This window comes from Rhagoletis zephyria, unplaced genomic scaffold, assembly GCF_001687245.7.
Source record: "Rhagoletis zephyria isolate East Lansing unplaced genomic scaffold, Rhagoletis_zephyria_1.1 Rzeph_scaffold_00035, whole genome shotgun sequence".
NCBI lineage: Eukaryota > Metazoa > Arthropoda > Insecta > Diptera > Tephritidae > Rhagoletis > Rhagoletis zephyria.
In genome coordinates, this window is record NW_016157119.1 from 443,211 (window position 1) to 456,418 (window position 13,208).

The window sequence follows — 13,208 nt, forward strand, 5'->3', positions numbered from 1 at the left end:
AAGTGGAAACACAAATTGTTGCCTCGCTTAAAATTATTGCCGACAATTTGCGCTCTAATACCGCTGACCTCAACCATGAGGTGGATTTGAAATTAATTGGTTAATGTTTTAATGTTTAATAAGCAATCGGCTTAGAAATACATTCAATGTCAATAAAAAGAAAATATTTTACTTGAAATTGTGCACATAATTTGACAAGTGAATGTGTCATCGACTGTAGACAGAATGGCGCGTCGTAAGAAAGCACACCGAGAGATATGTATATGTAGAAACTATATAAGAAGCATATATATATATATATAGCGCCACTCAAATGCACACATATATTATGTTCATATGTACTTATGTAAATACAGAATTTCAAATGCTTGATTGCGATACAAAATATCGGCTAGACGCGACGGTAATCTTAGAAATTTGTACGTTTTGACACCTCACAGAGAAAACTTAAGTGAAAATAAATAATAATAAGTAGGCCATGCAGACTGCAAGCACACATACATACATATATAGATCTATACAAACATACATAAATACCAAATTATACGAGTATCAGCAGATTAACTAAGCCAAATCTGCGTATAAGCAAGTGGGTCATTGCAGCCGTTCAACAACAGGTAATTAAAGCTAAACAGTTGCGTGAGACAGTCGATTGATGGACAGACAAACAAAACAATGGTGGTGCTCGCGGAATGTGCGTCGCATCCCGCCTCGCCGACTGATCAACAAAAAATGCCATGCCATGAATTGGCTAAAGCGCAAATTTACCAATGGGATTTTTTTTTTGCATTGCACTTAATACATATTTACATACACTTATGTATATACACATATATGCATATAAGTAGATACATATCTAGTGCCAATGCTTATTGAGTTCCGCATCCTACGCAGCAGCCACAATTGCGAATGGCTGCAGTTGGGAAATTACGACGCCAGTGCAACGTAATTACCTAGGGAAATTACTTTTTCCTTTTAAACACATTTAACACAGTAAATTTACATTTGTGCATGTATGGCTGGGTATATGTACGCGTGTGCAAAGTGTTGAATTTTTCTTGTAATTACTGTGTGGGAACTAATTAAAATAAATTTCGCTCTTAATGATCAATTTCTTTTAGGATTTTTTTTTTATTACAATTGAAAGGTATATAAAATGAAGGAAGAAAATTATCATAAATCACTTTAAAATTGATCCCAGAAAGTGTTTCATTTCCTACACAAATATTTTGAAAACACCAAACCAGACAATTTTGCAAACTCATGGATTGCCGTCATCATAGACACATATGTACATCTTTTGAAATTTTTATTTTCTACAAAATAAGCCTTAACTCGAAAATGTCGAAGATAAGTGTCTTTCTAACCGGTTTTTTTTACTCGAACTCTTCATGTACGATACAAGTAGTTGCTTGGTCTTTGATGGCGGCTTTTAGAGGCGAGAGTTGACGAACGTATTAATCGATTTTCGATTGATCCTGTTTAAGGCCTGTTTATGGCTAGCTAGCATTGACAGAACCTAGTTTTTTTTTCTAATGCGCCATGGGTGGTTACTACGGTATCGCTTGCCCAGCATGATGTTATGCTTTTGGGCCTCGCGGTGTAAAAGATGCTCAGGCGACATCAGAAGGTAATGTGGCGTTCTGACAATGTGAAGTTTCGCCCATTGCGTCCTATTAAACCCTGATGGGCACACAGGCGTTGTATAGTTTAGAATTGGCCGCGCAAACGCCTTGTAAGTTTCTTTGCTTTACCCCCCCAAGTGCTGTCGGTGAACAGTTTTAGGACTTTATTTTGTTGCCGATTGACGTTGTGTGTACAGAGAGGAAGAGCAAGTTGTAAGTTTTCAGATTATTTACGGTCAGAATTATTATTTCATCGACCCGTTTGCCCAAACTCATTTCGACCTCCTTCGTGCAGGTGGTTAAAAAAGGTTTTTGTTGATTTCATAGAGAAAAGGGTCCGGTTCTGTGAAGTGAATAAAGTTTGAATAACCATTCACTTTAAAATACCGGGCAAACGCCCTGTTCAGTTCTTCTAAGTTTGGAGAATCGATCTCGAGCATTAAGCAACACAGAAATTTTGGTATTATATTGGCAATGATATTTATAAAGCATTTGGCGGTAACTAATCCACACTACTTTTACAAATTTGTCATATTGTTCAGATGTTATTTGCAATGGGAGAGCCACGAAATCGCCGAAAACAAAATCCCCAAACACAAAATCCCCAGTTTAAAAAAAAAATCCCCAAATACATTATCCCAAAAATAAAATCCCTAAACACGAAATCCCCAAATTTGTTTGGTGACAGTGTCACAAAATCCCCAAATTTTTGAATAAATGTTATTACCGATCGTATTGTTCTAATTCGTAGGTACATACACCCGATTTACACGATTCAAGTACTTGAAAACAATTCTTGTTCATTATCTTTTGTATTTTCTATTTGCTTTTACACGGTTAAATTCTTTTAAAAATTTGAAGATTTTGATTTTGGGGATATTGTGGTGGTACACCCCTTTTCAATAAATCATTCTATAGGGGAAAATAATAGCTTTGTTCCACAAGCTTTCCGCGCTGTTTCGGCAATTAGAGAGTAAAAATAAGTAAAAAATTTGTCAAAATGTGCTAAAAGTGCCCAGAGCGAGAGGAACGCAAAAAACCACATTTCGTGCCCGGAATCAACGAATCAGCTCTAAAAACGGATTTTATGCGTATTTATCTTAAATGGCGAATAAAATTAGCAAATACCAACATTTTTTTTTTAACTTTAGTGGTAATTTCCATTTTGTGTTTTATAAAATTTGCTTTCAGATGTAAACAAACAACAGCTGTTATGGCAATTTGAATTTGCACATTTCTGCTAGTAAAAAAAGTCCGGGCTGTTTCGGACTCGAAGAAGAAGAAGACATTTGCGATCCAAAAGTGGAACGTATTTGCTCTATATTACCCATTTTTCTAGCATGAGGAACGCTTTCTGGGCTGTTTTGGGCACTCGCGGGATCCCGTGGGCTCGTGTGGAACAAACCTAATATAAACTTAAAAAATTGCATCAAAATTCTAATGAAACAACTGCTGACACATACTAAAAAATTATATTTCTACTGTTGACATATTTTCAAACTTTAAATTTTTCGCCCCAAATTCAATAGATATAAATTTATTTATGTACGTAAATATAGACCTTTAAAATTTACACTTACTGCATCATTACTTTTTGTATAAGAATCGCAATTTTTTATCTAATTTTAGATTCATAAAAATTTGAGTTGATGATTATTTCTATAGTTGTTGTTGCTGTTATTACTAATATTTATATACTACCATCACGCAGTAGTATATCTCTATGTATCTTTTAATATACAATATATATAAGAATACATTTATTAAAGTGCAGCACTCACCTCTTTATCCTTATCTTTCTCTTCCGTATCGTTGGCCGAATCTTGTCGTTCTGGATCGAGATCCTGTAAAAGCAGAAAAGAAAGAAAATTTAAATTTATAGTTTGAAAAATATTTGCAACATGCCCATAAATTCATAAATTACAGCTAATTAATCAAAGTCAGGCGCGTGTCAATGTATGCATATAAGTATATACGTAAATAGTATAACTGACGCCCAATGAATTTTCGAAATTAAAATTTACAATAAATTATAATAGCTACAGACACTAGCACTTGCAAAATTTATTGCGCTTTCAAATATCTATTTTTGCAAATCGTGTATGCATTTTAAACGTTTGTATGCCACAAATGGTATTTTAGGAATTCACGTACTATCTTTCAATTTTGACATAATTTTACAACGTGTTTACATTAACTTGATTTAGCGCTGAAATTTGATGTAAGATATTTGCAGGCACGAATAACTTTTTAGGGTATTTTTAATACTGGTATTCATGCACTTTTTTTTCTAACTTGGTGTTGCTGAAAAACGGAAACTGCCTAAATCAACGATGATATGAATTAGCATTTAGAATTTAAGTAATTGAGTAAATAATGCACGAAATATCGCACACGTTCTTCACAAGTACAGTAACTTAATTGCACGTGGTCTTAAAAAGTGCTTCCAGGCTTTTTATGAATTTTTCAGAAGTGAAAGAAAAAGTAGTTTCCTTCGCAGAAACCCTATAACAGACAACTTTTTTATAACAGTAACTAAGCATTTCTCCTTGGCGAAATCCATGTTACTTATCCGTGTTTTTTTCTTTGAAATGTTGGCTATTCCTTGTAAATGGCTTATTAAAATCAACTAAGGAAAGAAGTTAAAATATGTGTAGGTCTACATTGTTTGCTTTTGGGTATCATTTCAAAGTGGAAATGGCGGAACGGATTAAGAGTTGACCTTTCCAAAATGGAATAGCTCTCGCTCTCCATTATTTTTGCAAAATTTGGAATAAAAAGCTCTCAATCTCATGTCGGAATGCCCGCTACAGTTGGGTCTACGTAACCGGAACGACCCCGATTTATATCTGGCTCAGGACTGTGACTCCAGCATTATCCCCAACAACTTTTGGGGAAATTTGTATGCTGTTACAACAACAACAACAATGTCAGAAGCCGAATGTTCGAGAATTATGTATTCTTACAGTTTTCAATCTGAAATTGCTAAAAAGCAAAATTCAGCTCAATACTTTTTAGGTTAGATTTTGATTTGGCCGACAAAAACCATTAAAAACTTGTTGCTAGTCTTCTTACTAACTATACAGCTTTTGTTAGCGTCAAAATCTCTAAATGATGTACTTACATCCATATCGATATGTACAACGCCGGTGGATCTTCGTTTTGGTTTTCTTCTTCGCTGTATAGCAGATGCAGCCAAATTGCGATTATCGTTTTCTTTGTCGTTATCTAAATGTGGGTAAAAATGGAAAGCATATTTAATAAATACAGACCAAACAAATATAAAATAACGAATTAAAATATTGATGATATATGTAAATACCTTTATCCTCATTGGCTTTAGACGCCACAGTAGCCGTAGAAGCCGTAACGTTGGCTGTGGTTGTGGATGTGGTCGCCGCCGCCGTTGCAGTAGCAGTGCTGCTGCCGCTGCTACTGTAAGTATTTGCATTTCCGGAAGTGAGTCTTCGACCGTAAATGCCAACACCTTCGCTCTGAGCATCGTTGCTGAGCAAAGTGGAGGATGTGCTGGCATTAACCGGTGCAGAAACGGGTCGTCCAATTGAATTCAGCGATTGATTCGAGGAATTCACTGTAATTAAAAATGTGTGAATTGTATGTTATTCAACGATATATATGTACATATTTATATCGAGGACACAAACGAATATGAGTAGCGACTTACATGAATTGCTATTGATACGACGTTGTGATATGGTTGACGATAGATTGGCGGCGGCAATAACAGCTGGCGCACTCGGTATAATGGTGCTGTTATTTGGCGGAAATGTATTCCCACTCGATGCATCTTCCAATTTGAACTAAATTTAGGATTATCAAAATATTTTTAATTAACAATAGGTTATGGGCGGGTGTTATTACTTTAAATTTAAAATCTATGCAATTATTAGGCTACTTAGGCAAAATGTATCTTGATTGTGTGAGAAGAGTTCGGAACCGCACGTTAATAGAGGTGTAGGTACATTAAGTAATCGAGTACTTCAAAAGGGTGGTAAACGTTCTACGTTGGTTGGTAAATGGGTGCACACAAAAACGCAAAACATTTTAAGAGAAATATGGCAATCTACATACAGGTTTGCGGGAGGTGTATTTTTCTACTTTATAAACTGAATTTGCCTTTCAGTTTGCAATTACAGTTTGTCGTGTTTTTTTTTTAACCATAACCTCTTTATTTGTTTATTTGAGTTAATGAGCATTAGTTTCCATACAAAAGAAATTTCGGACCAATAAGTAGTGTCACCATTTGCCAATAAGCAGCTCGTTCTATACGCAGAAATTTCAGACCTACATATGTACGTACTATAAAATATATACGCACGAGAGTCAAGCTAAATTGGACCACTGTTTGGCGGGACGAAACTTATTTAATGCACGGCCATAAAATAAATACATTATCCGGAAATGCCAAATAGTACTTTATGAGGCGTATTCAAATGTATGTAAAATGGTTAATTTTCAATATGTCTATAGCCGACTTGACCGATATATCTATAAAGTAAATTCAAGGAACTTGTATTTAAAAAACACGCGAGGATTTTAAACAAATTTGTTAACAAGTGAAAAAAAATAATTAAATTATTTTTGAGCTAAAATCTATTCAGTGAAATAAATTTAAAAAAATGTTTCGCGAAATAGTGGATAGCGCAGCTATGGATTTGCATATATGTATGCATCCGACTAAATTAAAGCCGGACAACGCTTAATGGGAAGACACGCAAGTAGAAAGGGCTTGCTGGCTAAGGAGTTCGGACGCGGTTGCCGTGATGAGAAAAAAGTGAAAGCATGGAGTGCTATTTCTATCATTGCTCTGCCGTAAAGAGGTACAATTTTACCTTATTTTTGTTTTTTTTTTTTTTTGTACATCAGGCCATCATGGAGACTAGTCCTACATTGAATGCTAACCGCCACTTAAATCTAACCCAATGTAGTAAGAAAACATTTTTTTTTATTTATCATTAGTGACACTTACTAATACTACCCTTACGAATGTCTTTAATTTTATAACAAAAAATTTTAATTTTCTGCCTAACTGAATTCCAAAATGGACACTTTCGGAACGTAAGTAAAGTAAGATAAAACCTATTATTGTTAAAGGAGAATAAAAATTGTCCTTTATTGTATTTTTGCCTGTTTCAACGCTTCGAAAAAAGCTTAGTAAAGCTTGCTAGTTCAAGCCCTGTTAAAATTAAGGCACTCCTGTTAGTATTTAAAGCAATTTCAAATGCGAGTTTTAGGCACAGATGGAAACGCATAGATGTACATGTGATAGCAGTGAGTGTCGGCAAAAGCTGCAGTTTTTAAATGGAAATTTAGAGATCGAAGATGAATACATACATATGAGTGTACATATGTACATATACATAAATATAGTGCACATCTAAGAATACAAAAAAAAAATTACATTTAATACATAACAGCATAATTTAGGGTGGGTATAGACGCTTAGTAGGAGACACAGGTTAAGGTTGATGTACGAGATGTGAATAATTTTAGGCATTGTTAATAAATAATTTAAAAAAAAAAAAAAAAACAATTATATACACTAATAATATATACATTTAGTATATAAATACAAATAAAGCAACAATTAGTAGTAGCAACAGCGATAGGAAGACAAAAAGAAAGTATGAGTAGAGTGGTGATAGACATTGCTGGGCGGCGACATAAGTTTACCATACAAACTACTACTTCCAATTACAGTAGAGGAGTAAATAAAAAGCAGGCATTTTCAATTTAGAAACTACTTGATAAAATTAAAATCCATTAATAAATAAGTATATAAAATTAATATTATATAAGTAAGTAAAATTAAATTACTGTTTCAAAATAAATTATAACATTTTAACGGTCTTATCAAGCACCGCGTAGTTGAGTCACAGCAGGGTTGATATATTTTTTTCAAGGTAATTGCGAGAGCATTTTCCATTCTTATTTGTGACTAAAACTATGCAATGATTTCCATATGACTTGGCTTCGAGACACATGTTAAGACGGTAAGCATACAAATATTTACATAAATTTAAGCTTCAATATAAATTTTTGATTTAATGTACGATAAGGTAGTGATTTTTTTTTTACCAAAAACAGTTTATTAATATATTGATTTATTTTAGTAAGGAGTGTACTTCTAGAGGTGTATGTATAGAGCTTTAAACTGAAATAATTACCTAATTCCAAACTCACTTGACTTTATTAGAAATATACACGCATGGAGAAAAGAATAGGTGCAAAATTCGAAAATTATTAATTTTAATTTAAAATATGTATAGTTCGACACATAACAAAAAACATATAAAAAATAAATAAAGTTTCAAAGCTTACACAAAGTTCACAAATGGGCATTCCCGAGCTGAACCATTATTTTCGAAATAAATTTGTACAATTTCCAAGCGTTATTATGGCCTATAAACAATATATTCTTACAGACTACTACAAAATTGATAAAATCGTGTCCAGATCTGACTAATTTGTGATTGTTTCAAATTCATCAGATAATCGAACCTCTATAAAAACACCCCTCACTTACATACATTTTTTTTTTGCAAGTTTAAATTTATGTAATATATTTCTCAATTCTTTAGTAGACCGTAAACCAATATTTGTGTTATTTCTTCAATTTAAAATTATTTTTTTTTATTTTTTTGTAATTTTAAATTGTTATTTACAGTAATAAAATATTTTCAAGAGTTTACATTTTTGTGTACATGACTGTATGTTTGTTTGTCTTTAAAACAGAAAGAAAACTTTTGCGTTTTCAATGCGTTTAAAGAAAGTTGTAAAAGCCTTGTGTTTTGTGTTGGCAACGCTAATGGATTTTTTGTTTTTTTTTTTGATGGTTGGTGAAGGCACTACTAACAACATAAAACTATGCAGGGCTTACAAGATAATAGCTAGTATGTATGCACCAACTTTACGCTTGCGCTTTCTAGTAAATGTTTGCTTGCAGGTGGCATATTTTTCTAACAAAACATTTGTACAAGTACTTGGTCTCAACTACGAGTATACGGACTTGAACTCAACGAACGAACGAACGAACAAACGAGTGAAGACACGCGTATTGTAAACCCCTCGAAATAGTTGAACGTTTTGTTTTTTGGATTGATCTATTATTTGGTGGGTGGTTTGTTTCGTAATATATTGAACTTATTATTCTCGTTTTGGTTTTTTGTTTTTTTGTTTTTGTACTAAAGTGTTGTACGCATGCGCGTACGAAGTATTACCTTACAGCCAGCATCGAATTTCAAACGCCAAGATGGACGCCGCTCAGCCATCGTATTCGAGGAGGAGGAGGAGGACAACGATGACGCCGCTGCCGTCGTACTACTAGCATGGCTGCCCGACGCCGCCGACGTTGCTGTCGCCGTACCGCTAATACTACTACAACTACTAATACTACCAAAAGCACTGATATTCGCTTGTTCCGTTGCCAGGCTGCCATGGCTTTGTAGTGGCAGTGAAGTCGAATCTAAGCTGCGCCGACTGCCACCAAATATTTTGCTGTAAGTTGTTGTTGGCGCCAGCGCTGGCTCATTATTGTCAATGCAAGCGTTAATGCCACCGCCAGCGCCATCTTCAGTCCCACCGCCGCCGCCGCCGACGCCACCGCCTTGTAACGTTGGTGGTAGCGAGCGTGTTTTGCTTACAGCCACTAGTTCATCACCACCAGCCCCACTATATTTACTCGCTTCGTAACGCAGCCGCTCGACAAGCGTTAAGGCATTGTTGCTGTCAGTTTCATAGGGGGGTATTCGTTTTTCACGCAAGCGCACAGGGCTTTCGAGTGTAGGTGGCGGTGGCGACGACGACGACGACGACGTTGGCGTAATCGGTGTAGTAACTGCACTAGTCGGATGCACTGAGGATTTGCTTGCGGAAGCGCCCACAGTAGTCACTGCTAGTGGCAATGGTGTTAGTGTGCTTAAGCGGGAACGTTCGTTGGAAGTTGTGCTGGTGGTTAAGACGGGGGATTTGGTAGTGGAATTCTCACTGGGCTCAATCTGTTTCGGCACAGGGCGTTCAGTCTTTTCATTTGCATTTTGTAAATTGTGGACTTCAATAGTTTCACTTTCATCTGAGTCATCCTCCGTGTCACCTTGCACCTCTTCATCTGCGTTTTCGTTCTGCTCTTCATCGGCATCTTCCGCCTCCACATCGGCAGCTGCAACTTGCAGCGTTTCTGCACTTTTTTCTGCAGCGCTCTGTTTTAACGATTCACGTTTGCTTGCAGCCTCGGCTTCATTCTCGTTCGCTTCTTCGTCGTCATCCCTGCTCTCATCTTCATCGTCGTCCTCGTCCTCTTCCGCATTCTCGTCATCGTTTTCGGTTTCTTTCGCAACTTGTTTTTTCCTGACCGTTACCTCCTCAGCGACCGCGCTTTCATTGATAGTCATCTCCGGTGGAGTGACCACTATCGTCGTTTCCACCGCTTCATTGGGCACTGCGCTGCCGATAAACGAATGTCGCGGGGTCAGTGTGTACGAGGCGCTAACTTCTTCGTCATTATCGTCGGTGTTTTCATCAGTCGTTGCATCTTCTGTTGGTGTGACGATCTTTCGGGTTGGTGCAACGATTGTGAATGAGGCAGAAACATCTTCGCCATCATTGTCCACAGCGCATTCATCCTTTTCGGCATCCTCTGGTGCCTCCTTATCATCATCCTCCTTGTCTCGGGCGCATTTTGCGGCATTGGTGGTGGGGCTGAGAACGATTGGTGCTTCATTTTCGTCTGTTCGAGGCGGCGATTGTGGACTAGCCTCTGTTTCTGTCGCTATTATTGGCGGTTGCGTCAGCGGCTCCACTTCTTGCTGCTGTGATGTTGATGGATTTTCTGCTGTTGCTGTAGCTACTTGCGTTTCGTTCTGTTAATAATTATTTTTTTAAATTTAACAAAAACAAATTTTTTCTCTTGTTTGGTGAGTTATATGTATGTACATCTGTATGTAGCAGAGTTTCTGAGTTATAAAATAAGTTTAAACATACTCTATTTACAAAATAAAATAACTTTTCTAAATATATGTATACTATAAATATTTTTTAACAAAATTTTCATACATATTCAAAAAGTGCATTTCATCAAACACTAAATCACTTTTCTCGCGCTTCGTTTCATCTTGTGAACGCATGCGCGCCAAAAAGTATCAAAATTCAAAAATTTCTTACGAATTTGTCTATGCGGTTATCTTCAAAATATCGGTATAAAAATAAAAATATCCATGCATATACAAAGTTGCATACCATGCAAACGTTCAAATATTGAATAAATGAAAAAAAAAAAAGATTTCGTTTTACCAACTCAAATTGCCGTTTGATTACCAGTTGTAGTATATTTAGGTGCGTAAAAGTTATCTTCGATACAGTTTAAAGCCATTACGGCTTGCGAAAATTTCCTTTCTTTTATGCCGTTAAGGAATTTCGATGAGAATATAAAGCACATTTCCGGATCTCTTGAAAATTACGAGTACTAATAACCTAGACTGATTTCAACCATTAAGCATTTTAAAAAGCACCGGACTATGGGTTCTTGGATTTAGAAAAATTTGGTATAGAATAGCTTCACTAGGATTGAACTGTTCCGTCACAAATTTTGCCCAATTTCCTCCGACATTCAATAACAAATTTCCTTCTAAATTTTCACCAAATTGAACTTCATTCTAAAATTAAGTAGGTCAAACATTAATCACCTAATTCTAAGCTATCTAATCTTGCCGAATACGTAAATACACAAATTTGTGTAGTGAAATGTCAGCTTTTAAGCTTTAGGCTGCAGGGAGTGAATGTGCTTCACATAGGGACTATATTTCTCTTGAGTCCCGGGATCTAGATATTCATTACGTTTCAACAACTTAAATGGAAAAAAACTGCTTCTATATTGTTTGAGAAGCTCCCCTACCCTAAAACAAATAATAAATAAATGGCTTTGAAACCTACTTTTTTTATTTAAAGTGGCGTTTTTACTTATTTTTTCTCTGGCGTCAGGATTTTTTTAAATGACTGTAATTTCAAAGATATGATTGACTCCAAAAATTAATTAAAAAAATTCAATGCAATGTAGAATAAAAATATAGGTACCAAACAAGGTACATTGAACAGGTAGTATCAGTAGAGCAGCTGATTTGATTTATTTTCAAATTATTTGGTCTCGAAAATGTCAAATATTTTTAATTTTTTTTCATAAAAATTCTGAATTGTTAAAATCCATTTGCATGTGAAACCTTTTTCCATACAAAACAAGCGATTGAATAGCAGCTTTTGGAACGTTCGCCCAACTCGGCAGCACGACCGCTGATTACTGGGCCTTGCAAAGGATGGATCAATGCTTCGAGAAGCAAACAAATTTACTAGGAAAGAAAGTTGCATCAATTTTTATTTTTTCCAATTTCCATTATTTATTATAATTTTTTGTATTTCACATGGCACGCTTTGATATAGAAGAAAAAATTCAGAACAGTTTTTGACACTTTCGATACCAGAAGCAACAACAAAATACACGCAAATGTTGTTTTTGCTCTGATGATACTACCTGTTTAATGTGCCTTGGTACCAAATGTAAGAGGAATTTTTTTTTTAGAATTTAAAAAATTAAAATTTTTTGGATTTACAAGGACGAATAGGATTTTTTTTAACCTGATTAAGTTAGAAGGACGAAATCGAGGATGTTATCGTGTTTACATAAGTCCTTAAAATATAATTTTTTCAAAAACAAATATTGCGAAATTTCAAGGATAAAATTTTAAAAGGGCATTTTCAATACTTACCAGCCCTTCTGCACCAGAAACTTGAATCTGTTTGAATTCTACAGGATTCTCATTAATTTGTTACCCATATTTCTCCTCTAAGCACATTTCTCTGAATGTTTTAAATCATTTTTGAATTACTGACGTCAGAGTGAAAACCAAAAACGTAATTTTACCAAATTTGGCCCATGGTTTCGCGAATATATTTGTGTTTAAAATTTACTATCGCGCGGTTTAAATTCATAAGGAGCTAGACATTTATAAAAAAAATATTAATTATTAAATAAAGGAAAAGAAATATAGCCAATACTGGTCAAGAAAAGGAGTTTCTATTATTGCCATCAGTGCAAATTACAAATCCCGAAATCCCGGGATTTTTGGGACCTTAAAAATGCCGGGATCCCGGGATTAACATTCCTAACTCTAACCCTATTGAATTCAGTCAAATTAACTAATCGAATAATTCCAAAACTGGATTATGCTCATAACTCACAAAATTCTGGTCCAAAAGGAAGAAATCAAGGAAAATGCGGAAAAGTACAGGTTCACAAATATGCTGTCCTTGCATTCATTGATGCAGTAAAAGAGGCGATTTAGTGGGTGTAAACAAAAACTCTTATCTCATTTTGGAAACACTCCCTGCCGAGTATGATGCTAGGCAAGTACATATAGGCTGGTCTTTAAAATAAAATGAACGATTTTTTTCAGTCTAAAAGTATAGCTCATTACCTACCAACAATCCCACAAATCCAAATTTCAAACTTGCGCAAACATTATAAAACTTAAAAAAAAAATTCACCAAAATTTCCAACTTTTTATTCCGAATTTT

The 13,208-nt window shown here is 35.3% G+C and overlaps 1 protein-coding gene across 17 annotated transcripts in view; it reads right to left on the reverse strand.

The window, feature by feature from the left end:
• The window catches only part of Mbs (Myosin binding subunit), an 88,185-nt gene that overhangs the window by 35,945 nt on the left and 39,032 nt on the right, over nucleotides 1-13,208 (reverse strand). For 16 of the 17 annotated variants that reach the window (XM_017618939.1, XM_017618932.1, XM_017618910.1 and 13 more), the window contains 5 exons: nucleotides 8,867-10,504; nucleotides 5,311-5,446; nucleotides 4,948-5,217; nucleotides 4,750-4,853; nucleotides 3,407-3,469 (listed from right to left, as the gene is read on the reverse strand). In XM_017618939.1, coding sequence (XP_017474428.1) covers nucleotides 3,407-3,469; nucleotides 4,750-4,853; nucleotides 4,948-5,217; nucleotides 5,311-5,446; nucleotides 8,867-10,504 — 2,211 coding nt within the window. The remainder of the gene's footprint in view (nucleotides 1-3,406; nucleotides 3,470-4,749; nucleotides 4,854-4,947; nucleotides 5,218-5,310; nucleotides 5,447-8,866; nucleotides 10,505-13,208) is intronic. The other variant, XM_017618974.1, reaches the window with a different exon arrangement.